We start from the raw sequence: 27145 nt of genomic DNA, 5'->3' as shown, positions 1-27145 counted from the left end.
CGTTGGGCTCTCCCTGCTAGTCAAAAATAACCAGAAACAAGAACAAGTGACAGCTGGGAATCATAGTAATGTTACTAATCAGGAATATTTCTATCTTTATGTGAAATGGGTAAATGTGGACAAAAAATAATACCTGTAGCCCCCCCATATGCTGTATATTAGATACTAATACACAAACGGCCGTGTTATGTCTGTGTTGCTACCTGATATTTCTGTACTTCATGCACTTTTTATTTCTCAGGCACCAACCTGGATTGTTAAATATAGCAAAGCTGCGCCCTCTAGTGGCAAAAAGGCGATCTTGGCAGTAAAGCTACAAGCAGACATCAGCTTCACAGGCCATGAGAACTCGACTACAGGTGAGGTTTGGGGTCCTTTAAAAGTCTACTGTTAAATCTTAAGAGGCTGTTCTGTAAAACCTACACCGGGTGTACTGCCCTTATGTGTTTCTGATCATTCGTTACTTTTGCTTTATAAGGCTTTTTTTCCACAACCATTTAAACATAGAATCAAGTGAGACAAGTCATTTGCTTTGAAACGTGGCAGATCCTTGTGGGGGACTCGTAGACCCCTAAAATGAAAGCTGCAATTGCTCTTACAGCTGGTCATACTTTTGCCCCATGATTCTCCATAGTATTTAGTGTATAAACTATGGAGGAAGTTTTCAGACAAAATATGTACAGTACATGAATAAATGCATTGTAAAATGTGACAAATAAAATAATGTGCAAGCATAAATAATTAAATGTGTCAGGAAGTGTGTTTTGTTGCTTGTTTCTGTAATTAATTATTCACTTATTTTTTTCAATGATACCACATGCAACATGAAATTCAAACTGCCGCTTTCAGCCATCAAAGTTGAGAGGTTGGGCTCCAGTGCGTGTCTGGTGTGATTGGTGCCTCATTTTCAGGCTGACAAACTCGTATCCACCATGGACCCTTCACAGCTGCGTCACTGAGCTTGTCCTTCAACAACATGATTAGAACCAACCCTTTGATGGATGAAAATGTCAGTTGTCATTTCAGTATGCATTTGAGGTTACATGTGATGTCACTGAAATAAATATTGGCAACTTTATTTCCTGATTTTATGTATTTAATTATTTATGCTCACCTTATTGTGTTATTTATTCACACATATGATGATGTATTCCTTTATTTGCATCTTAAATTTCATCTGAAATGTTCCTTCATACTAAAGCCCAACTCCTCCTCTTTATTTATCTGCAGTGGCAGCCGCTTTGTTGGTCTTTTCCTTCTGTCACTGTACGTATGCACTGCTGTTTTATAAAGTCTGATGGGGGGTGTAAGGTGCACATAAAATAATGGGTACGCATTAAGGATGTCACTGAAAGGTGGCCTGCAGTGACAAACAGTACAGACATTTTACTCCTGAAAGCAAGTATGTTTGCCCACCCAATTACATTTTCCTTTATTCCCAGTTTTGCTCTTTCTGTAATGCCGTTTAATGCCCCCCATGGTTACTGTGCCATTAAGCTCCTGTATCCTATAAGAATCCTAATCAACACCCATTCCTACCAGTAAACGGAGCCCTGCTGGGAAACCAAAGCAGCTGGCCAGGTTTATGTTTTAACTTTGGGGACAATGGGCCACTGGGGAGGCTTTGGGACTCTAAGGGCATGGGTGCAAGCTAGCTTTGGCCATATAGAGTCTGCATGGTGGTCTTGTGTCCGCATCCAGCTGGTTTCTTTGGGTATTCCTGGTCACACAGATGTGTCCGTCCAAAATTGTGTGTGGCATGTGACCTCTGAAGTGGTGTCCAGCTAGGGCCAGTTCTGGCTTTGCTTTGCTGGAATAAGCCCAGACTACCATGGGACGACTGGGTCTAAGGCTGTATGAAGCCATATTCACCCATCAATTGAGCAGGTCCAGGCAAACCCAAGAGACACCGAGTGGACGGTTGTCATTCCCCGATACACAGGGCCCACCCTCAAAGTCCTGTTTAATTTGCTTCCAGTGAAACTTTCCACCTTTACTTTGTTTGGCCGTTCACTCTGCTGACCACATGACAGTGAACCTGACCTGTTTGCTCCCTGCCAGCAATTCATGACTGAAGGCCAAGTGGCACTGCTGGAGTGTCCTCATGTGTCACTGGCTGCTTACAAACCTCAGGTGATGTCACCTAAAACTGTGCTGCCCCCCCAGTCTATCAGGTCACCATCAATGGCTCGGTCTCCTTTGGACTGGGCACACGTTTGATATACGCTTCATGCAGAATTGATAGGGAGATGAAGCAGCGTCCTTCCCTGTCTCTAAGTTCAAAGGCTCGTATCTTCAATCATCTCAAACGCTTCCGATTTGTCAAATGACTTGTTTGGAGTTGGGCCATCTGAGGCTCCTTAATGAGCTCCCCAGACTGCGCCACTGTTTATCCATGAATTATGGAGTGATGGCCGTTTATAATTCAGAGGAGGTGGGTAGGCAGTGATGCTTTTGTGGTTGTGGATGTGCGTGTAGGCATACAGCCGATTTAATAAAAAAATAATAATAAAAATGGTGGGGTCTGCCTGCAGTCGGGTGAAGTTCCATCAGTAGTCGGTGCATCACTGGGCTCTGCTGCACCCATATCCAGAACTTGTTTATGAATTATTTTCATATACAGTATATAGTATTTTTATTTCTACCTGTTATATTGCTTGTTTTTCCTTCTATTGTACATTATTGCTTTTCACTTTCACAATTATGCCTGCATCAGTAATCTGCCAGAGGGACGCTGAGAAAGAAATCTCTGGGAAGAAAGGCAACAAGCTGCTGGTCAAGCACTGAGTGGTTTATTGTAGGAAAACAATAGAAGGTGGGCTACCTCAGGCAGGTACTTATGATCCCACCACCCTGCTTAACATTTTAACTTCCACTATCCAAACCTCTCCAGGGGCCGTTGTAACATGCAAAAGATTAGGGCCATCTTAGCCAACACAGTATGTCAGCATATTGGGGGTCTTGTGGTAGCGTCTGATGTTGACTGCACACTAAATAGCTATTTACAAGCAGTACAGGCCAAGGCCAAAATGATTTGTTTTTTGTTGTTGTGGTTGATTGGTCACTTTGCACAGAATGACCGGACCGTAGTGCATACCCCAAACCTGGTCAACTGCTGGACACAAACAGAAATTACAAGTCTGTGTAAAGCATCATGTCTATCACATCCTGTTAAATACAATTCACTAAATCTGGCACCGCGAGTCCAAAAAGCCAAACACAACTGCCTCATGTCAGGGTCGTAGTATATGGAATACAGAATTTCATTTCCAATTAAATTATTTGAATCTGTGAACAAGTTACTTTGGGGGAAAACAAATGTTACATTATTTTTGGATAGCTAACAGAAATTCTGTCTACTGCGTCTAACAGTAGAGCAAAAGCTCCTGTACTTAAAATGCTTTAAAGACGGGGCCAAAGTTAATCCTATAGTGAAAGTGCCACATGAAAACAGTAGGCAGAAGGTTCTATGAATATAAACACAGACAACTCAAGCCCCTAAAAAAACACACACAGAGACGGGGCGGTTTGGGGGGAAGAAGCAAAGTCTGCTGGCTTTCCATCAACAACAGTTGAGATTACACAGTCAGACCATCACACAGGGCCCAGCTAATCGGCTCCATGCCTGCCGACATGTTGTGCTCAGAACACCAGGCGCACCCAGAGTTATGGTGGGCACGAGTGGCTGTAAAGCGCACTGATAACAGCGCAGTACTCTCACCTCTTAACTCCAGGTCAGAAGCTGCCAGTGCTCGGGTCTCTGATGGAGTTCTCTGTGAAGACAGCGATTTAGGTTAAGAGAGCAGCTCGCGTACATGGCTTGATCACCAACTATTACTCACAGATCTCTACGATTACACGCACAATGTGAGGCTACTCAGTGTCAGCTTTAAGTTATTCTTTGATACACATTTAGAGTTCAATATTGTAAAAGAGTTACTCTTTCCCAAATTGGGCAGGATTCATAAAATATTTAGTTAGTTTTTCTAAAACTAATTCTGCTAATTCAAGTTTGGGGGTGAGCTTGACAAAACTAATGTTTCAAAATTGTGTTCATCTGACTGGAAAGGAAAGAGCAGGAACGAACACAGACACCCACGTTAACCATTTGCTGGCACTTAGAAGTGACCATGTGGGATTGGGGTGTATGTTTTCCTTTTCAAAAGATCACATTTTCTTTGGCTGTCAAATTGCTACTGGAGGGACTCAATTTGTCAAGGTAGCTTAGTGCAATTACTGCAAAGTGCTTTTTGCCTCCATTTGCCCCTTTAAAGATTGCCCAACAAGAGTAAAAGAAATGCACATTCTTCACTTATTGCATTTATAAGCAGTGGATTTTTCTTTAGCGAAGCGAGGCCACACCAACTCGGCTCTGAGCTGCTTCACAGTGCTTGCTGCTTGGCCACGGCCTTTCGGCTTTTCTCTTTTTCTTGTCAGGACTGTGCTGCCTGCACACAAGAGCTGCAGTTGTGCATCCACCTCCTTGCTGTAACATTTCAGTTACAGTCCACTTCTTCAGGATTCCCCAAGATGCTCCAGCCGTGGTATTTCTTGAAAGACTTCTTTTGAAAACTCCCATTTGTCTTCAGTGATATTATATTTCTGCTGTTATTCTACATCTTTAATTGTGTTTTCCTCCAACACCGCGGCCATTTTTAAGCTGTGGATGATGCACTGACCTCAGTATGTCTGATGTCTTCACACACAATCATTTATACTCCAGTGGAGAAACGCTGAGCTCTGTGGAAGAATACAGCTGAACAAACCCAATTGAGGGCATGGGCTTCACTAGCAGCAGCTTTTTAAACAAAAGATGTTCTCCTGCAAAATCTTCCCACTTTCACCAAAAGGTGGCAGCATTGCAGAGGTTTGTGGTGCCACCGCCACACAGTGCACAGTACAATATGTCTACAGGAGCGGGCGAGCGAGCGTGTGCCTCAGTACTTGACATGACTGGTCAGGTTCTTATTTCATATTCAGTTCACTAGACATTTTCTCCCAAAAACAAATAATACATGTCACCAACCTTTACCATTTAATCTTTCAGATCATAATCATAGCTATAATTTGGTTTAAATAACCTTACAGTATACTGATAAAATATTAACCAAAGGCATATTTCCTCTTCTAAAGTTGTCTCCTGAGATGCTGTTCAGACGCCACATTCAAGTTCTGTGACTTGACTCATTTGTGCACTTCTATAGCAAACCAACCAGATGAAGTAGATGATGAAGAGGTCAGGTTAGCTCTTATGTGAAAGCTTTGGGTCCTTCGTCATCTTCTGCATTAACTGAGCCATATGAAGCACTGCTTGTATCCGGTTGTATTTTATCTGTTGACTTCTTTCCTGTAAAAGTAAAGTATAAATGGAGCTCAGACTGGTAACGGCCTTTTGACTATGCTGTTCAGTTTTCTACAATTTAACATATAATATTGATTCCAGTGTGAGATGTTAAAGGATATTTTTTTCTGAATTATAAGTTAACTGCATGACAAATGGTCCCATGACTGAAAGATGTGTGCAAGCTAAACTGGTCTCTGTAACTTGGATTGAGATAATGAAGGGTGTGTGTGTGTGTGTGTGTGTGTGTGTGTGTGTGTGTGTATAAACAACAACATTTGCTGGCAGCCAGTTTCAGGCCGATTCTTCCATGAGGCAGATGGCTGTGGCTCCCCCTGGCTCTGTAAAGGTATGGATGGACTATCTAGCTGAATGAAATGTTTTAGCAAAGTATGACGAAAATGGTAGATTACACGTGAATATCACTCTGCCGATTTCCACTTATAAGCAGTGTGTAGACTTTCTCTACTTCAGCCCAACCACCAAACTGTATTCTGGCTGATGTGCGTTTCAGCTCATTTAAATCCGATGGGAGCCCAAAACAATCACAAGATCAATATTAACAAAAACAGAACAGGGGCTCATTTTATTTACATGATAATGAGAATGACAAAGCAGTCCAAAACTGCTGCATAAATATTATTCATATTATTGTAATACTTGAAATAATAAAATCTACCCATAAAATTGTAATACCTAATAAAACTTGCATGTAGACTGAAACATGTAGTACTCACCAGGAATTTGGCCAATATCTATGAAGGGTACCTCAGAGGTTTTTTCTTCTCTGTTTTTGGCAATTAAAAAGACTCCAAGGAAGGACAGAAGACACCTGAGCAAAGAGGGGTTTACAAATAAATACGTGTTTTTTAATTGGTAAGTAAGTAAAAATGTATTTATAAAGTACCTACTGCAGACAGAAGTCACAAAGCACTGAACAATAAAGCAGATTTGAAACAAATATCAAAAACAAAGAACATAGAATATGAAAACATAGAATAAAATGAAATATCAAAATACAAAACAAGGTTACCCAGAGAGATACCGCTCTGAACAGAAGATGTGTTTTAAGATGGCACTTACAGTTCAATAGATTCTGCTAATCTCGATGACAGACTGTTCCATAACAATGCGCTACCCCCTCGTGTCTTTAATGTGGTTCAAGGAACCAAAAGGAGATCTAAATGAGAAGATCCAAGAGCACAACCTGAGGTGTACTGTTGGAGGAGGTTTGCAATATACTGGGGAGCTTGACCATGCAGAGCTCCGTCAGTCAGTCAGTCATTATCCAACCTGCTGTATCCTAACTACAGAGTCACAAGGGTCTGCTGGAGCCAATCCCAGCCAACACAGGCAGTGGGAGGAAACCCACGCAGACACGGGGAGAACATGCAAACTCCACGCAGGGAGGACCCGGGAAGCGAACCCGGGTCTCCGTACTGCGAGGCAGCAGCGCTACCAGTGCGCCACTGTGCCACCCCTAGCTCAGTAAGTAAGAACCAGAATTTTGAATTGGATCCTAATTTCCACTAGGATCCAATGTAGAGAGTGTGTAAAAATTGGAGAAATGTTGGTCCCTTTCTGTGAGTGTGTTGAAAGTCTGGCAGCTGCACTTTAGACAATTTGAAGACAAGACAAACCAGCTTTACTTGGGCAAAGAGGGAATTGCAATAATCCAGATAGGTTGAGATTATGAGAGAGCATGGATCAGCATTTCCATCCCAGCCATGGTAACAACAGATCTCAGATTGGACAAGTTTCTTAAATGGAAAAATCAACAACAGACACCTGACGTGCATCAAAATTCAGAGATTGATTAAATGTGACACCTAAATTATGTAGGGATGCACAACAAGAAGTGGAGATGGTGGAAAGTTTTTGAGAAATTGCTGGGTGCAGATCTAGAGGGTCAAAGATTAAAACCTCAGTTTTCTGAGTATGCAACTTTAAGCAATTGGCAAATAGGCAATTATTGACCTCCTTTAAACAATTGACCAAAGAAGACAACTTGTGTAGTTCTTTTGGTTTAAAAAAACATTAAAGGTGAATATTGTCAGCATAAAAATGGTGGGAGATACCATTAAAAGAACTGATGGTTTGTACTAGAGGAAGCATATCATATACTGCAGTGAAATCAAGATGGGTCCAAAGACAGAGCCTTGGGGCTCCTCACGAATCGAGATGGAGAAACTCTTATCAGATTATTAAGAAGTAAACCAAGCCAAGGCTGAACCAGAGATACACACGGAGTGATTTAACCTTGCTAACCATGTCAAAGGCTGAACTAAAATCAAGATCCACTAACACTGAACCTTCGCCTGTGTCTGCAGCCATTAATAAATTGTTTCACTTCAAGGAGAGCACTTTCTGTGAGTGGTGTTTTCAAAAGCCTGACTGGAAGGGATCTAAAAGTTTATGTTTCTCAAGAAAAATGACCAGCTGATGCTCAACAACATTTTCTAAGATTTTTGAGAGAAGTGGAAGTTTAGAAATGGGCCTGTAATTTTTAAGAACGGAACAATCAAGATTAGGTATTTTCAGCAATGGATGAACAATGGCATGTTTAAAATAGCAAGGCACACAGCTAGAATGCAAAGATCAATTAATTACTGATACCAGGCTGGGGGCCAATAGAGTCAAGAACAGTACTAGCATCTGTAATAGTCAGAATTAATATCTGTCAGATGATGAGTGTTGATTTCTGCCTTTTTAAATTGACATTTGTTTGTGCCGAGTGATCTCCGATTTGCTTTCTGTAGCAGATTTCAAGGGGAAATGTACCAAAGTGAGGTAGAAGTTTAACGATTACCCATCACATTGCTGCCATAGCCCTCAGGTCCCCACAACTCTTAACTAAGCAGGTCAGAAAAAATGGTTTGCTAGGCAGACATTGCCTGAGCTAATAATTCTGTCTAAAACAGAAGCTGCGACACTAACATGTAGGCACATGGCATACAGGAGGAGCAGGGAAAGCAGACTATAGGAGACAATTGTAACAGAATGACAAAAGAAGAAAAAAATAAAAATAAAAACAGGCTTGTATTTTTAATGAATACTTTACTCCTTTAGTTCACAAGAGAGTTGGCCCAGCCTACACCTTATTGCATGGTTATTTATTTCTCAGAATACACTTCTTAAACTAAACCTGCCAAGAAAAGAAACTGCAATGAAGATATCAAGTTACTTTGGGGACAAGACAGATCTTTCAAATGATAATGAACTTTAATTTCCAAATTATGCAGACTTTGAAAAAATGCAATCTTAGATTCAATTACATTTAAAACCTACTTACCCAAAAAGAAACATGAAAATATTGAGGAAAGCAACACCTTGAAATTCCTGGTAAAAAACAACACCTGAAATAGAAGAAGCACATTTTAGTAGAGGTGGTGCACTTCCAACTTACCACTATAATATGGTGAACAAGAGGACAGCTAGTGATTTTAGGAGAGTGGACAAGGGTCAAGTAAATGTCCATCACTCCATAGCACGGATGTTCGGCTTTACTCATTTCTCTGGAATCGCAGCCACTTGTACAGTCCAGGCACAGCTACTGTAGAGGTTCTCACACTGACCTGGCTGAAACCAAGCTGGCCATAGTGCACTTGTGGTATTAAACATTAATACAATACTTATGTTTTGACACATTAATCATTATGAACATTTTTATTATATTTGGTCTAAACTACAAATTAAAAACATTTATCAAAAGCAGACTTAATAAGCAGGCTCTTCTGCATAGATAATCATTTGTGACAGTATCAGTTTCTGTTATTTCAAAAATGACCTTTTTACACAATATTTATGCCAAGAACAAGTATACTGTATACTGTATAAGAAAAGGGGGAACACAGATTTGTAAAAGAAACACATGTCAATTACATCCCTTCAAGGAAATGCCTTTTAGAAACTAGAAAATTAAAGACCAGATTTAAATACTCCCTTTAGTAAAAGATCAATTCCAGTGAGAACGTATACACGGCCGGAGTAGAGTAGCACTTAAATAAAGCAGTCACACGGCAGAGAAGACTTACCTTACATAAATCAGGCAATGCCAATGCAAATTAGCCTAAACAGTTTTTCAATTTATGGGGAACCTTGCATATGTGTTGATTGTACATTTATATCACTATTACATGTCTCTCTATAAAAAAAGAAAATCCTGTCCAAACAGTTAATTAAACTCTCCAAAATTATCTTCTGAACCAAAATGAAAGCTACAGATGTTTCTAGTCTGTATTTAAAGGAAAACCAGGCTAGCATTTCTGTACTTGGGACGTGTTTTTAGCACAACCATTTGGTATGTTAAGACCACAGCAGTGCCTTACAATTTGACTGGGATTTAAAAAAGGGCTGAAATGGAAACAGCAGAACAGAACAAAGATGACAGCAGATAGAAGGAAAAAACTCAAAGCAATTTAAAGCAAGTTTTAAGTCCAAGGTGTTGCAATAAATAAAAACAAGCTGACAGCTTGACATGAACCAGCTGTTTAAATCCAAGTCCTCAGAATCTTTAGCGTGTTAATGAGGCTACTGAGCAGCACAGTTTTAAAATGCCATTGCATGTCCAGGGCTGTACACTAATTATACTCACTGAGGAGCTCAACATGGCATTGTAGTTCGCCAGCACGTGCAGGTGACACATTCAACCATTATTTTTCATAGAAATCACACAACATAAATTAAGCTGTGATGAATTCCATTCTTTTTGTACTTACTACAATTACCTTTAAATGACTGGATCCCCTAGCAAGACCCTGTGATCATGTAGACTGTACTGGTCAGCTATTGCAGAGAAGGAAGGCAATATGACTTTTGGATAACCTAAATGTACTGCTACAACGAGGTGTCACATGGCAAACATCTATGCACTCATCTTAAATTTGAAAATGTCAGTTGGTTCTGTACTGATCGAAATGAAAGATCTTTAGTCACATACACTACTATCAATGGTCTCACTGCAGAGGTCTGTAGACATTACAACAAGCAATAAGAAGTCTCAAGTAGTGTAAGCTGCCTCAATTCAGGGCACTCCATGGGTCAGTTGATGTGGCCTGCACAAATTCAAGCCCTTCCGATTATTTTTTAGTGACGACACATATTGATTTTCTTTTTATCATAAGGGTGTAATTTACTGTGCAAATTATCCAAAAATGGCTTAAAGATTAGGATTTTTGTGTGTCTAGGAGGGCCAAAAATGGTCATGGTGGAATACTCCAAAAAGCTTGACATCTTACATAACCAGACTTCAAGACAAGTTGAATGATACAGTGCCCTCCACAATGCTTGGAATAAAAACACATTTTTCCTTGATTTACCCCTGTACTCCACGGTTAAAATTTACAAATCTGACACATCCGTATTGAAGACTGTTACTGATCTGTCAGACAGACGTTTGGTGTTTTTTCTTTACCATAATGAGTATTCTTTTGTCATCAGTAATGGACATCTTTCTTGGCCTACCAGTCCCTTTACAATTACTGGGCTCACCAGTGTGTTCTTTCTTCTTAATGGTATTCCAGACAGTTGATTTAGGTCATCCTAAGGCTTTACCAATGTCTCCAATGTTTTTATTCTTATTTTCCAGCCTCAAACTGCTTCTTTGACTTTCATTGGCACAGCTGTTGTCCTCAACTACAGACTCCAAGGGGTAGAAGCAAGTTGAGGTCTCTCATGAAGCCATGAAACCCACCTGAGGAATCACAAACACCTGGGACACCAATTGTCCTAAGCATTATGGTGTCCTGAAATGGGGGGACCACGTAGAAAAAGTGGTGTGACCGAAATGTGTGCAAATCCCTTTAAATGAACGTCTGCAGCGTGCATTTTAATCACATCTGAATGGTACAAAAACACCTATAGTCAGAGTCAGCTAATCAATACTGCTATAAAGTACGCTTCAAAATCTGAGCTGAGAATTTCATTAGCAATACTTGATTAGAGAAAGAACATTTTTATTCATATTTGCCCTCTTATTTCTGAATCTAAATTGTCCAAGGTGAGAATAATGGTGCATGAGAGTGAAAAGAAAAAAAAAAAAAAATCAGGAAATTAACTACCCCTTGGATTTTAAACTTATTCTTCCAGTCCTTAGATTTTGCCATTCAGCAGCAATACCCAGTCACATTTAATTCTCTAATGTATTTTTGCAAGAAGTCTCAACTTTTGATGAGGACAATCTTGCCTGAAAAGAAAACAAACTTTGTACAACTATCTTTTCTAAAGCCAAATATAAACCTTAATGACACTTGACACTGGCAAGCAAGATTAATATTTAGAATATTCTATACTCAATGATAAAGCACCAAAACCAAAATGAGTCATCACCTTCTTAAATTGCCCCCTTTTTGTTCTCATTGTGTAGGCGGCTGCATGTAGTGGAGTCAAATGGTTCATGTAGCAAGGCCTGCAGTCAAGTTACTTGTCAATATGTTGAGCACAGTGCGTACTAATCTGTATTTAGCCTGCTTCATATTATATATTCATATTCCTATACAGGTAAAACCGAGAGTACACAGCACTTTAGCCCCTGTGAAATCAGAATGTCTTTTGTCATCTCTACTGGTTTCCTTTAAGGACTTGTTTTACCAACATATTGTGATTAAATTGCTGAATTATGTTTGTATTTATTTGCATCCAAACAAAAAATGGAGTCCAAACCTATCAGTGTTTTACATTTACTGCTGGGCTATACTTTAGGTTTTTGTGACCCATAACGAGATAAATATATATTCACATAATAGACTATACAGTAATCCCTCCTCGATATCGGGGGTTGCGTTCCAGACCCCCCGCGATAGATGAAAATCCGCGAAGTAGAAACCATATGTTTGTATGGTTATTTTTATATATTTGAAGCCCTTATAAACTCTCCCACACTGTTAACATTATTAGAGCCCTCTAGACATGAAATAACACCCTTTAGTCAAAAGTTTAAACTGTGCTTTATTACAAGACAGAGATGACAGTTCTTTCTCACAATTAAAAATGCAAATATATCTTATCTTCAAAGGAGTGCGTGTCAGGAGCAGAGAATGTCAGAGAGAGCGCTTGCTAAGAAAAGCAAACAATCAAAAAATCAATACGTGTGCTTTTAAGTTTGCCGCCCGGCATTTTTTAGAGGAGCGTTAGTATCTTCTAAGCAAACAGCCTCTGTGCAAACAGCCCCTCTGCTCACATCTCCTCCGTCAGGCGCAGAGAACGTCAGAGAGAGAGAGAGACAAGGACAAGCAAACAATCGAGCACCGCATGGGATGCATATCGTATATCATTGAGGAGTTTTAGTTAATATGTAATACGTGCTCTGATTGGGTAGCTTCTAAGCCATCCGCCAATAGCATCCCTTGTATGAAATCAACTGGGCAAACAAACTGAGGAAGCGTGTAGCATAAATTAAAAGACCCATTGTCTGCAGAAATCCGCGAACCAGCGAAAAATCTGATATATATTTAGATGTGCTTACATTTAAAATCCGCGATGGAGTGAAGCCGCGAAAGTCGAAGCGCGATATAGCGAGGGATCACTGTAATTTCAAAGTACAAGTACACCTTTTTAATATTTACAATATGCATGAACAAAATCATTCCTGATTCACAAAGAGTGAAGAATACAACAGTCCACAATATTTATTCAATTTTAGGAGAATGTTTTTCCAGTAAGAGAAAAATCAGAGACTGGGTGGGAATGGAGAAGGAAACAAGCTTGTGACTTACCTGCAAATATTGCACTTGCTGTAAAGAACACAAAATTGATTGGCACCACTTCTGTTGCATTAAACAGTCTCATGGCTTGGTTCAAAAATCTAAAAACAGTTTAACAAAACAGAGAAAAGACAACAAATACATTTAGTACCAGAGTCTCTACATTGTCTCAGTGATTAAAAGCAAGCACATATTTATCTTCTCTGGAAATATACACAAGCACTCATATGCCTAGGTAAACAGAAGCTTGCACTGCACTTCATGACTTCATGAGCTGTTATCACATCTGCATGGCACGGACTCAGGCCAAAGCACCTTTAAATTCAGTTAAAAAAGGTGCAACTGAGATCTTGCATTGCATGCCTGCGAGACAGAATAGGATTAAAGGGTTTATACATAGAGTATGTGTAACCATTACTTAAGTGTGTTGACCTCTCGGTCTTACTACTTTTTATCAAAGCAAACCATAGCTGAAGATTAACAATAATGTCAACTTTACAATGTTAGAATAATATTACTGTAAACAATTGCAAAAGATACAAATGAATATGCTTACTAAAATTACCACCATAAAATAAACCGACCACATGAGTGGGTTAGGAATCCAGTAATATTTCTCCCAGTTTGTGCTTGTCTAGAGCTTACGATACACATTTATTTTTTGGACATCTGTTGTACAAACCTAGGACTTATTGGTTCATTTGGTGGGCTCACAACGTTTTTCTTTTGTATCTATTTTCGTACATTTGGATTTTTTCCATTGTCCCTTTTTTATTGTACATTATTTGAAGGAAATTATTTTGTATCGTTTGATATGTTTTATAGGCACCTGTAATCTTTCAGTTGTTTCTTTTTTGTAGTGTTTGTAATGTTTTGTTGTAAAGACATGTAGGATCATTAAAAGTGGCTAATATTTTATCAATTTATGGGGAACCTTGTATATGTATTGATTGTAAATTTATATCACTATTACACATCTCTCTATTATAAAAGAAAATCTTGAGACGAGACTATTGCCAAAAGGTTTTTTCCAAGTCCTGCCCTCCTCTCAACCATTTTCAACCACATCCACAGTCCTCTCACCTCTCATTCATGTGAATGCTTTTGTCAGACACAGTTCCTGTGCTCTCAACTCTTATAAATTCTTACATTTTCCTCACTTTAAGTTCCCAATAAAAGAAAACTTATTATGTCCAAATCTTATTGAAGAATTTAATCCCAAAGGGTTAGCAACAGAAGAAATTAATACATGGGCAATCCTAGCTCCGAGAAATGATGAAATCAAACAAATTAATGCGATAATTGTCAATCGGTTACACGGCAAATTGGTTAAATGTGTATGAATAGACTATGCAGAAACAGTTGGTGGTTATGGTGCGGAAGATGAAAGTATCGACTTAGAATATCCTGTACAATACTATAACCGTTAACAACATCTGGTCTTCCACCAGCCGAATTACTTTTGAAAAAAAGGATGTATCGTAATGTTATTGATTAATGTATGTATGAGTGACGGGCTATGCAATAGGACAAGATTAGTTGTATTCAAAATTGGTCGAACAATTCTGACATGTAAAATTTTAACAGGTGACAAGAAAGGTAATGTAGTACATCTTCAGTGAAAGACAGACACTAAAGGAGATCCTGATAAGCCTTTCGTATTAAAACGTTTGCAGTTTCCCGTTAGAATAGCTTTTGCTATGACAATTAACAAATCACAGGGACAAACATTTGAAAAAGTCAGTTTATTTATTAGAGAGAAAGAAATGATATTCACTCACGGGCAGTTATACGTTGCGTTGTCACGATGCAAGTCCAAACACAGAATCAATGTGATATTAACAAAACCTTAATTCAAAAAATTGTTTTTACTGAAGTTTTACAGTAAAAGTGCAAGTTTAAAACTTATTTGCGTGTTAATTACTCAGTTATTTTGAAATATCTGCACAACATACATTTTAAAATCATTTTTATTTACTTATCAATTGATTGATTGATTGATTGATTGGCTGTACTTGTCCTGTGAATACATATCCTTGTTTTCAGGGCATAACTAATAACTCTTAGAAGTAGACAGGGCCTTTTCAGAAGGACCTCAATCAAAGTGAAAAATGCAAAGTGGATAAAAGGAATAAGCAGTGATCTCTATTACATATTACATATACAAAGCCCTCATCACCACCATTAGTGTGGTTGGTACTGTTGTTTTTAAGTCTTACAAAATTGTTCTTGGTGCAACACACAGAAACTGCTGCACTCAATGTGTACTGCCACTGCTGAATTGGGATTAACCACTAGTACACGCCAAGTACACAATGCACGCAGTAAGAAAACCAGGTATTTGGCTTTGCTCTTGTGGGCAAAAGGTTTTCTTTCTGTGAAATATGCCAAGGGTTGAATTCTCATATTTTCTGTATGTTTGTCTTAGTAAAGGTACACAGAAAAATGAAAAGAGACATCTTGACTATTGAGTCTTAGTCACCTGACACACACTCAACAGCCAAATCATTGTTTTTATAACTCTAATTATTTTTCTACTCGACATTATTGTGGACACTTCTTTCTCTACAAACATTGGTAAAACAAATAATAATAAATAATATACACATGATCACAAAGAACATGCTGTACTTATGAATTCACTTACTTAACTTGAAAGGCACAGGAGGCTATCATGACGACCACCATGACATAGAAGATTGGGTATATAAGCTGCATTGAGCCATTCACTGATTCAGTGATCATGCCAGATACGGCCTTCACAGAAATGACAGTAACTGAAGCTGGAATAAGAAAGTCAGATAAAAAATAACTAGATAATTGTGCATGTTGTTTGGGAATGGGGTTATGGAATGGAGCAAGGCTACCATGAAATGACTTGTAATATCAATTCATAAAAGTAACATTTAAACCAATTTTTCTAACAACCTACATATTTCAACAAAATCGATATTATCAAAGAATATCTTTCCATAACAAAATTTTGTCATTATTGTAGTATGAATTGCACTAGAAGTCAACAGCATGATGAAAGAAAATGAAAGAAAAAAAAATCCCCACAGAATTCATGAAGATGAAAATGTATTATCAGTACACAATAAACAGGAGAGAACAACTGACACATCTAATATAAGAAGTTACATTTTCTTTCCTAGCAAGTTATGATTCAAATTACTAATAATAGTTGATAAAGAACCTTACATATTTTTATTTAATTTTATAATAATACCTAATTACCTATACACCGAAGTAGCATTGGAACAGTTTTTATTGCATACATCACAGGGAAAAAAAGGCTTTATTATCTTACCAAGCAATGCAACAATCAGTAGAACGACTACAATGTGCTTCACATTCTTCTTCTTGTACAGGTACATTAGAATGCAAAATACAATTATTTCTATGATCTGTATAAAAAGAAGCAGAACATTAAGGTACCTTCAGATGGGTAAACAAACAACTGTAACTACTTTTTAGTGTCAAATTTATATGTAAATTGTTTATGACATTCCTATTTACAGAATAGATAAGTGCATACAAGTACCTAATTAACATTCTGTATAACGTTACATTAACATGATTTCTCACCAAGGCAAGAGGAAACAATACCATGTAATAAAAATTTCTTGGAATCAAATAAAACAGCATTAGGAAGTCAACAAATCTATTGGACTTATTTCTGTACACTGTATGGTCAGAATGTTTACTTGTGCTTGCATCAAATGAAACAGGCCAAACTAAATAAAGGAAAATATATTACAAGATAGAATAATGAACAAAATCTCACAAGAGAGATCAATGAGAGGAAAATGCACTGTTAAAGAATGAAGCACATTTTAATATGTTTTGCTGAAATTTGTTTCTAGACTTCAATTTAACTTAAATATCCTGGATAAAAAGAGACATTTTATCACAAGTAAAAATGTTATACATGATAAAGTATAAACAAAATGAATTTTATTTTACAGTGTAATGGAATTACAAGAAACCCCTGCTTATTCATTAACATTCATGAATTCACCTCTTTATCAATTCAGTTTTCTTTGTCCTTTCCCAGAATAGGGACGTGTTATGAATTTCTTTAAGCCATGTGAAACACCAACACGTTCTCCTAAATAGTAAAGGTATACACAAAGTAGAAATTGTATATAACCATTTTTTCCTAACACAGAGTTTTGTGCTCTAGTGCAGTTACAGTGGCTATGATCTACTATAAGATATTTTAAAAAATTGTTTTCTATTTGAAATGACAGCAAAAACTGATTTGACCCATGAATTATGAACTGAAACTTTATTGATTCAGTCCTCTGAAAAGGAGTTCATACAAGTGACAAATATGATTAATTACATGTCTTACTGCTCATTTTGCTTACATGCTTTGCCACTGTATTATTGTATCCACGTGCTTTGACATTAGGCTTTTTAATGCTTTATGTTCTTTTCAAATTTAATAGAACATATTCAAATAATATGAAAGTTACAGGACTCTAATTTGCACTAAACAATACTAATATTAAATGCTATAATTTTGTCACATTATTCACAATCATCTGATTTATAAGCCATTAGTTTGAATGGCATTTTACTGAACCATCGGTGCACAGCAGCATATCAAAAATTGTATTTCCATTTACAGTAAATGACTGTGGATAAAACAACTCATAACTCTCAGATATAATTTGGCAATGGCCCATGTGTCTAAAATATTGAAAAACCTATAGTACAGAAATTACAGATAAGCAGGGATTGATCTTTTCTTTAATTTTTAAAGTATTTTATTAACTGTCCTTGTACTTTACTAAGATTCAAAATAAATATTGTAGTTTCTACATTTTAGCGATTATATATACCACATATTATGATTTTGTAATTGCACAAATTGTATAATGAAGCAATAAGCTGACAGCTCAACAAAGCTTGCTGCATCAATCAACTGGAATGACTTTCAAGAAGGTGACTGACCTTTGATTCAAGGCACTCAAGTGCCAAGTGCACATATGGTGAAATTTCTATTCAATCATCATGTTTGTTATGGACAGAAAATCAATAATTCACTATTCAGACATAGATTGGCTATTCCATGTCTGATGTTTTGGTCAATCCCACCGTGAGCATGGAGGTACCTAGAGTGAGCAGACTATATACTTTTAAGCAAAAAACTTATGGTCTCCAAGAAAGCAGAACTTGCACCTAACATCAGTCTGAATGTTTCTCTTGGCAAAAAAAACAAAAAAACTGCATTAACAGAACATTCTCTCCAACTAGTACAAGCTCAAACGGTATAGTTCACAAATATCTTCACAAACGCCACTGCAAATGTCTTGAGTACGCATATTAGTGTCGCAAATGATTGTCACATAGCTGTTAATCTCGCACACCTTACACTCTTAGCTTTGCAGGGTTAAACTGAACAGCAGAAACATTTCTATCTGTGTGCTCACAGTGCCCATAAACAGTATTCACCCCTTTTCAGAGTTTGTTGTTATAATCGACTGAATATCATTTGATCTCATTTAGCTTTTTAACACTGATCAACAGAAGAGACTCTTTAATAGTGAAGTCTAGTGACAGAGGCAAACAACTCATCTATGATGAGGAATTAAAACACTGGCTTGTTGAAACTGGACAGACTGTATATACAACAATTGTTGCCCAGGTGCACCACCAAATGCAGCTTTAGGGAAAAGTGGCAAAGAGAAAAAAAAAAAAAGCATCATCTCGGTTCGAGTTTGCCAGACATGGAACACTCTGAAAATTCAATTGGAAAGATGTTATATTGACTGATAAGACCAAAATTGAGCTTTCTGGCCATCAGCATGAAATGTCATGTTTAACACCGCACATTATTTAAAATGGATACATGTATTACCTAAAACATACAATTCCCCAATGTAGACTAGGGTGGTGGCAGCATCATGCAGTAGGCCCTGGAAGGCATAATGCAGAAAAATCCTGGAGAAAAACCTGATGTACTCTGCAAGAAACCTGTGCCTTGGAATAAGATTTGTCTTCTAGAAAGACAAAGACCACAATCATAAATACAATGGCTTTAAAACAACATAAATTAGTGACATGGGGGTAACTTAGTCAAAGCCCAATTGGGAATTTGTGGTTGGATTTGAAAAATATTGTTCACTCACAATCCCATGCCACCTGACAGATCACAAGCAGTGTCCAGATGTAGAAATGTGACAGGGACCTGTTCACAGAGACTCAAGGATGTCATAGCTACCAAAGGGACATCTACTAAATACTGACTTGAAAGGAATGAATACTTATGCAATCAATTATTTTGTGTTTTATATTTTGAATTAATTGACACCACTTTGCAGTCATTTCTTTGCTGACAGTAAGCATTCTTTCTGCTGCTCACTGTCAAAAAAAGTCAAATGATATCCAGTGTGAGTCAAAGTCATATAAGAATAAAATGCAAAAACCTCCAAGGGTTAAATACATCTTAAAGGGAGTGTATCTGGTAGTAATGATTCAAGGGCAGCCAGACCTGCTATATAACATTAAAGACATTTTACCACAATTTTGTTCCTCCGGGGGCTTATATGGTGAAATAAATCAGAACATCTTTTAGCGAATAGCTTGTCAAAAGGAACAGAATATATTAAAAACGCGCATCTCCCAGGTTAATTTGGTTTGTCTTATTTTTATTTTCATTTTAAAGAAAACTGACACAGTTTAATTTATATATGAACAATAAATATACAGAGTAGTGTTTTGCACGTTCAGGCAAAGCTTAAAGTTATAAAATATTTAGTTTTCTTGATCTGATCACCACAAATAGCTTCATAATCATAAATGTTGTATCGTGTTATTTCTCAATGTCTACTTACCTTTGCTTACAAAATGAAACTTATTCAGTCATTTCACCATCTAGTAGCTCTTCTCTTCTCTTCTCGTGCTGCTATGTCTTTTTTTTTTTTACAGTATGGAGACTAAAACTCCAGCGGAGAATTCACAATAAAGCAGAATCTTCTTTCACTTACATTGAACAATGAATGTCATCCAGCATTTCATGTAAGTTTTAATTGTCTGTGTATACTGGCTGGTTATGGGCACTGGCCAGTATCAATGGGATGACTCACAAAGGGAACACATACATCTTTAAATGTCACAATGTTGCTCTTCCCTTTTGCATAAGAAAATGAATCAATTTACCTGAAATTGCACTTACTCAAAAATTCTTTGCAAACAACAAAACTGTCACTTTTAATTTAGCACTTAATATATGCAATATTTAAAATAAACAAAAATCAAGGCAATTTCTATCTACATATAGCAAAGACCTATTCATAGGATATAATTTGATAAAATACTCGGCACATACCATCACAACTTAAATAATGCTCCTATTAAAGGATTTTTCTCTTGCACTAATACATTGTTTTCCATGAAGCACAATCCTCTATTTGTTCTCAGTATTACTTTTCATCAGAGCTGTTCAAGCAAAATCAATATCTCACTGCAATTTAAACAAACTTTTTTTTTTAAACCCAGTCAGTCTGACATGCCTCACAAAAGGCTTGACGAAAGACCAAAGCTGTTGCTTATATTCTTCCAGGAAACTGTATTGGCTTTTTGCTAAAACAAATTGCTTTTTTGAAGACTGGTGCCCCGGCCAATTAAATCTGATCAATAACATTATAGTTTCACCTCTCCAGTTCTCAAGTGAGCACATACAAGATTTTTCAAGTGTACAGATTCAAGATACATCTGTGCAGCAGCTGCTGCTTGTATTTGTATGGAATCAAAAATGTATATAATCAGTTAAGAAAATAAACTCAGCTTTGAATTTATCTGTTTTAAGCCACAGAAGGCATAAAAGAAAATAGCATTTGCAGCTCTATGTACTTTCCTTATACTTATTTCTTACTACAGAAAAGCCTCATGCATTGGCTGATATCACAGATTTTTAAGAACTGAATGCCTAGGATCCAAATTAAAACAACACAGGCAAGCAGGCTGTTCATTTGAAACAGGGTCTTGAGTGATAGATAAGGTTCACACTTACCAGATAAATTAAGAACTGCCAGCTAACACAGTATCTTTGAACTTTATAAGCAGTTATTTGTTGAGAAACATTAGGTGCAAAGGTGACCAAAAGGTATGTTCCTGAAATTGCAAGAGCGCCACCTGTAAAAAAATAAAAACTGTCATGCCAGATCTAAAAAGAATTGCAATGTTACTTAATTAAAAAAAATAAAGCAAACTGAAAGGCAAAACACAATTTTACTGTACATCATGGGCTGTTTCCCAGCTGATGCAAGGACAGGCTCTAAACTGCTGCATCTCTGTACCAGATGCATTACGTTTGAGAAAGTTATGTTGTTTCACAATATAATTACAGACAAAAAAGCCTCAACATCAGTCCAAAGTTCATACTTTAGATATCCAAGGACTTCCCATTTTACATTCATAAAGACCCATAATTAAATTGAAATTAATTTCCTTATTCTGTGTAACTGTTACCTATGATACATTGGTGGTGTTAGCTGTCATAATAGATCACAAAGCAGTCAGTCTTCTGATTCAAGTCTCAACTTACTGTTGTATGCAATTTAAGTTCGACTCTGTAGGTTTCAAATTTGGCTTCATAATGAGATGCAATTCACTGCATAATGTTCAATGCCTACTCGATGATAGGCTACTTATTATTATTAAAATAATTATATTATTATTGATTGAGTTGATTTAAGTAAGCACCATGCTTACACAATTTCAGTGTTCCTTAATAATAATAAATATAATAATAATAAAAAGGGCAATTTCATGGCCATTAAAAGAATTCCCCTGCAGTAATCGTAAAAGTATCATCTAGTGTGTTACTTGGAGTAGTTCAGACCTTTAGTGCTGGGCGGTATACTGTATATCTGAATACTCACTTGAGTTTTTCATTTTTAGGAGTTAGCTATTTTTAAGGCTTTTCTCTCTTTTGAGTGAAAATGAATGAAACACACACACACACACACATATATATACATATATATATATATATATACATATATATATATATATATATATATATATATATATATATATTTTGATGTATTTTCATGGGTCTCTACACTGAAAGTTGCAGGCTTACAACATGAGTGTTTTTGAGAGAATTATCACTGTTACTGTTAATAACATTGAAACATTTTTATGTTTTAGTCTTTCAGAATGACCACTTACTTTTCTTTGTGAAAAAATATTTGAGAATGGCCATACTTTGGACATAATAAGCAGGCAGAAATGTAAAAAAATGTTATAATTATAAAGCAAACCACTGCAAACATTGAAACAAGGCAGCACATTAGATGTTTACAGGTACTGAATTTTTCCAACGGCATACAAGCAAACAGCTAGACTACTGTGCAACAAACTCTGGACCTAAAGCGGACATGACAAATCTAATATACTGATGTTCATACAACTCAACAAACTAAAATAGAATTAGACATACCAGTGGCTATCCTTCTGCAATTAGTTAAATATTGAGCTAAAATGGTTGAAGTGAAAAATGTTTTTAGGTTAGAAAATGCAATGAAGGCAATATGGTTAACCATTTTATTCTACATTATTAGCCTCTGCAATAGCATAAAGAAAAAAAAATTAATTTCAGCCGCTGCAATTGCATAATAATTAAAAAAAAATACATTTAGTTTCATGGAGAGTACTCAACAATGTGTGTCAAGTCTGTGTTGTCAGTAGTACTTACCTAGTATATCAGATGCTCGTAAGGTCTCTCTTAGAAAAACCACAGAAATAATTGCACTTGCTATGAAAGGGGAAAAAAAATCACAAGCAAAGTTATTAACTAAAGAAAAATTAAGTTGAATATGATCTACATTTTATTATTTTTAATAAGTTAGCACAATTGAGTGTTCTTCATAGTTTCATGTGGGCTCATGCCACTGACTCAGGTTTCCTTTATCAGTCCAAAAACTAAGTAACTCTGAATTGTCTTGATTTAAATATGGATGTGTGTATTATTGTGCTTTGGTAATTCAGAGGGCTGTTTTCCCTGCCTTTTTATAGATTGTTGCCCATATAAGCTTTTATAACCTGAACTGAAAAAACAGTGTTCAGAGAACGGATCAATTAATAACACTGCACACTGTAATTATTATCTAACAAAGAAATCAGAGAAGAGAGGCTACTCGACCAACTTAAACTCATAACATGCACTTCAGCACACAAGTTTGAATTAACAAAACTGCACAAGTCAGACTTGGGAACAATGCAATCCTTCTTCCTAACATGAAAGAATAATTAACTTTTAAAAAATGAAAAAAACTGAGCCACGTTTTACTGCTCAAATGTGCATCAAACAGGAAGATGTCTGCAGAAATGGTAAGTTTATCATTCTTAATGAATACCAATGGCATGCTTTGCCAATATACAGTTAATATGTAAGCCAAGAAACATGTCAACAGTACAGGATCAAACATATATTGGTTATGAAAGAGACTGGTTAAAAATCTGAAAAGAATGTAAATGGGATCATATTCATGGAACTTCACAAGAGCGTAAGGACTAGTGGAGGTAACCATGACAACCAAATACATAAAACCAATAACTCACATAGAACGATAAATTGTTCCTCTTTATTGGATTTTAACTTCAGATGGGTAAACAAACACCGAGGCAAGATGATGTTAAAATGCAATAAAAAAAGAGTCAGGACGGTTAAAGTGCATAATCAAATAATCCAAAAAAATATCCTGTTAGAAATGGCCACAGGCAACTTACAGAAATAAAATGTATTTTATAAAACCAGGTAATTAAAAAAACAAAATAAAAAAAAAAACAAAAAAAAAAAACTTGATTTAGAGCAGATTCAGTTTCCTATTAAAATTAAATATCCATAAGATTTAGGCAAAAATCACATTTGTGCATTTTAGTATGTTGTTACGTTTTCCTTACACTTTAAACTAACGGGAATATTCTACATGAAGTTTTTGTATCTTTTTCACATCTTTGTACAGAATGTACCTTTCTTAAATATCAAAAAACAGATTTAACTCACAAGATCAATTAACAGCAACTTTATAAACTTTCATAATAAGTATTACCACATATAGGGTAATTTACATTACAGGATGATCAATATAGTAAATGTGTGAAAGTATTAAAACAAGCACTAGGCCAGTGGGTTTATACAATGAAAAGACAAATCTGTAACAGACGTTTCAGGTTATATTGATATATATATTTTTTTAACCTTTTTCTGTAATAAGAATGATTCTTAAAATATGAATGAAAGAACTGCCTGCTTATATCTGTACCCAAAAAACACATAATTGATAAAAGAATAAGTGTAATGTTTTAAAAAAATGTTATTAGGGAGTCTTAGTAAGGTGGCATAAAGGGGTTTGTCTCCAGCCTTGCGCCCTGTGTTGGTTGCGTTTGGCTCCAGCAGACCCCCGTGACCCTGTAGTTAGGGTATAGCAGGTTGGATAATGGATGGATGGATTTAGCATGGCAGCTTCTCTTATTTTATCAGTTAAAAGCAGTCCTCAAGTGTCCAGTACTACTGTACATGTAGAAGACAAAACAGCATTTTAAAAACGACTTGGCAGAATATGCTGTGTAAACAGTAGGAGTTCAACAAAATGTACAATTTCACCAAAATAAGCACAAAAACAATGTTAAACAGTGGATGTTAAGTGTCACATACAACATTTAGAACATCAGAAAATAAAACACTCTTCAAACTTTAGAAATGCAAAACAAGATGATTTTTCAGTCACCCTAACATTATTACCAATTAAAAGTTTGGAGTGTTATGCCCTGTAAGTTAGGGGTGCTGCAGTTCAAGGTTCCAGTCACTCAAAATTGGCCGCATATCGGTGTTTGGTCTAATGTGCAGTGCAAGAGGCACATCTCACCTACACAATTATCCATCCGTCCCTGTTGCAAAACACAGAAACATATAGTACACAATTAAAAAAACCATCCCACAAAGCGCTTTGTCATCTCAGTTTGACAAGGCCTTCACTTTCCTCACCTTCATCAATGCAAATGTCTAAACTGCATTACAGCATCACAAAATTACACTTTTGAAACTTTATGACCACAAAACAAGATGATTTTCAATCATCCATGCAAACTTGTTGATTCAGAACTCTAAACTTTGTCCATGCTAATGTGCACACAAGTGTCTGGAGCAAATCCTCTCAACACTGCTCAGATAGGTAGCATAGACGCATGCTAGAATTCAGTGTTTCAAAGACTGGTAAATTGCTCACAGGCTCTGTGTGTGTGCGCGTGTGTGTGTGTGTGTGTGTGTTAAAGAGCTCCGGATTTACCAGACAGAACAGTATAGTGACACCGTGCAATATCATAGTTTGGGTGGAAGGGGATTCATTTACAGGCTTTCAAATTCATTGTCACTTCTACTTACTGAATTTTCAGTACCTGAACTTTCCATAGTACAGTAATTGACACACAGCAAATAATATGTGAAAGAAGTCTGCATACACGTTTACGATCATATTAATGCATGAAGCTGAACAATTCTGATATAGGAAGGTAATACAAACATCTATCAAACATACAACAAATACAGATGAATAGAGAAACACAACATACTACATTTAAACTAAATCAAACTTTCACAAAGGTTGTCCATTATAGTCTGCTCTGGACGCCTCCAACTTATAAATAAATAAAAATCATAAAATGTTACCAAAGCACCTTTCTCCTGCTCACTCGACATGCCTCTGCTAGGAGTTGGAGGACTGTCTAACAATACCTTTTCACCATGTTAATAGACTGGCACCTTATCCAAGAAAGTTTTCTTACCTTAAATCCACAATAAATCACCGCATGTCAAAATAAAATGTTATAAAAGAAACAACAACAGAATGTGGGAGTCAACCACCCCTTAATTTAGTACAGTATATACATAAACAAGTCTAATGGGTGCACACACACAGAAAATGTGCAAACTCTACACAGATAACAGTTACTGTACATACAGATATGAACCAATGACTTTGGTCCAACAGGCATCAACACTAACTAGTAATCTTTTCAATTTCCTTAAGGTTCGCTCTTTAATTTGCTTAACAATATTCAGCAAGTGTTTTCATAATGTTTTACTACATTTAAAGCATTAAGATAAGTTCTGTCAATAACACCTTGATTTTTATTGCAATTTAATGTTAAGACTTGTTTTGACAATTTATACTTACTTTTTTACTGAAAACAAGTGAAAAACCCTAAAACATGTTTAAATACAAGTGCAGTGTCACCCCAGACTAACCCCAACTTGAATTTTGTGTAAACTGGGTCCAGAACCCGTGCATTAATGGGATGTCGCTGCTTACAGCTAACAAAAGCAGTCTCACTCTCAATAGGCGGTCTTACTGCAATAGTACAGCCAGTTGCCCCGATTACCTTAGGAATACTGGACACTGCTGCAAATGGCCTTTTTATGTTGTCCATAAACCAGTCAACATCATGGGCACAAAAAATCTTACCGTCCCTAAAAGCTTATCCCCTTCGTATATGACTATTTGCATAGACAGCCCTTGAATATGCTATAGGATATAATATTTATAACATTCTGTATGTAGGGAGTGAATCACACTTGGGTTTTAATTTCGCTTTCAAACAAAAAAAAAAAAAGTTGACATACAAAACATTGGCCCACTTAAAAGGGAACTAAAACAGAATCTGTTCATCATATTCATCACTTTTGAGGTTTAACACATGTGTCACATCAAAGACGACTTTTGGGTCAGTGATATGGATTTTATATGTGCAAGTTGTCATTTAGCCATTTTTCCAATTCTTCAGTGTTGTTTGTGTTTTTAAAAATCAGTACAGACTGCATGCTGTCTCATTATAGTCAGCAGATTAACTACTGTTTCAGGCTCATCCATTATGAGATACATTAAGCTGGTCTTCTGGTGCATCTTAAGGCAATTATAATAACTCTGCAATTAGCCAACTAATTGTTGCATGTCTGTTATTCTGTACAGGTTGTGTCAGCTTGAGCTGGCCTTTTTCATTAACAGTGTCCAACCAAAGAGACCACTGAATGATTTGCTAGGAGTGGCAAAATAGACATACAGGAAAAACCTAGGAGGTTCCTGTTCCA

The 27145-nt window shown here is 36.7% G+C and overlaps 1 protein-coding gene across 1 annotated transcript in view; it reads right to left on the bottom strand.

The window, feature by feature from the left end:
- Positions 1-2776: 2776 nt before the first annotated feature.
- The window catches only part of LOC120515647 (NIPA-like protein 2), a 63270-nt gene continuing 38901 nt past the window's right edge, over positions 2777-27145 (bottom strand). Inside the window, exons 4-11 of the mRNA XM_039736862.1 lie at positions 22754-22813; positions 21065-21186; positions 16352-16448; positions 15689-15824; positions 13054-13142; positions 8634-8697; positions 6079-6173; positions 2777-5347 (exon numbers count right to left, since the gene is read on the bottom strand). Of these exons, the coding sequence (XP_039592796.1) occupies positions 5250-5347; positions 6079-6173; positions 8634-8697; positions 13054-13142; positions 15689-15824; positions 16352-16448; positions 21065-21186; positions 22754-22813 (761 nt within the window). The 3' untranslated portion in view covers positions 2777-5249. The remainder of the gene's footprint in view (positions 5348-6078; positions 6174-8633; positions 8698-13053; positions 13143-15688; positions 15825-16351; positions 16449-21064; positions 21187-22753; positions 22814-27145) is intronic.

Source organism: Polypterus senegalus, chromosome 15 (genome assembly GCF_016835505.1).
Source record: "Polypterus senegalus isolate Bchr_013 chromosome 15, ASM1683550v1, whole genome shotgun sequence".
Classification (NCBI taxonomy): domain Eukaryota; kingdom Metazoa; phylum Chordata; class Cladistia; order Polypteriformes; family Polypteridae; genus Polypterus; species Polypterus senegalus.
This window is presented reverse-complemented; position numbering and strand designations above follow the sequence as displayed.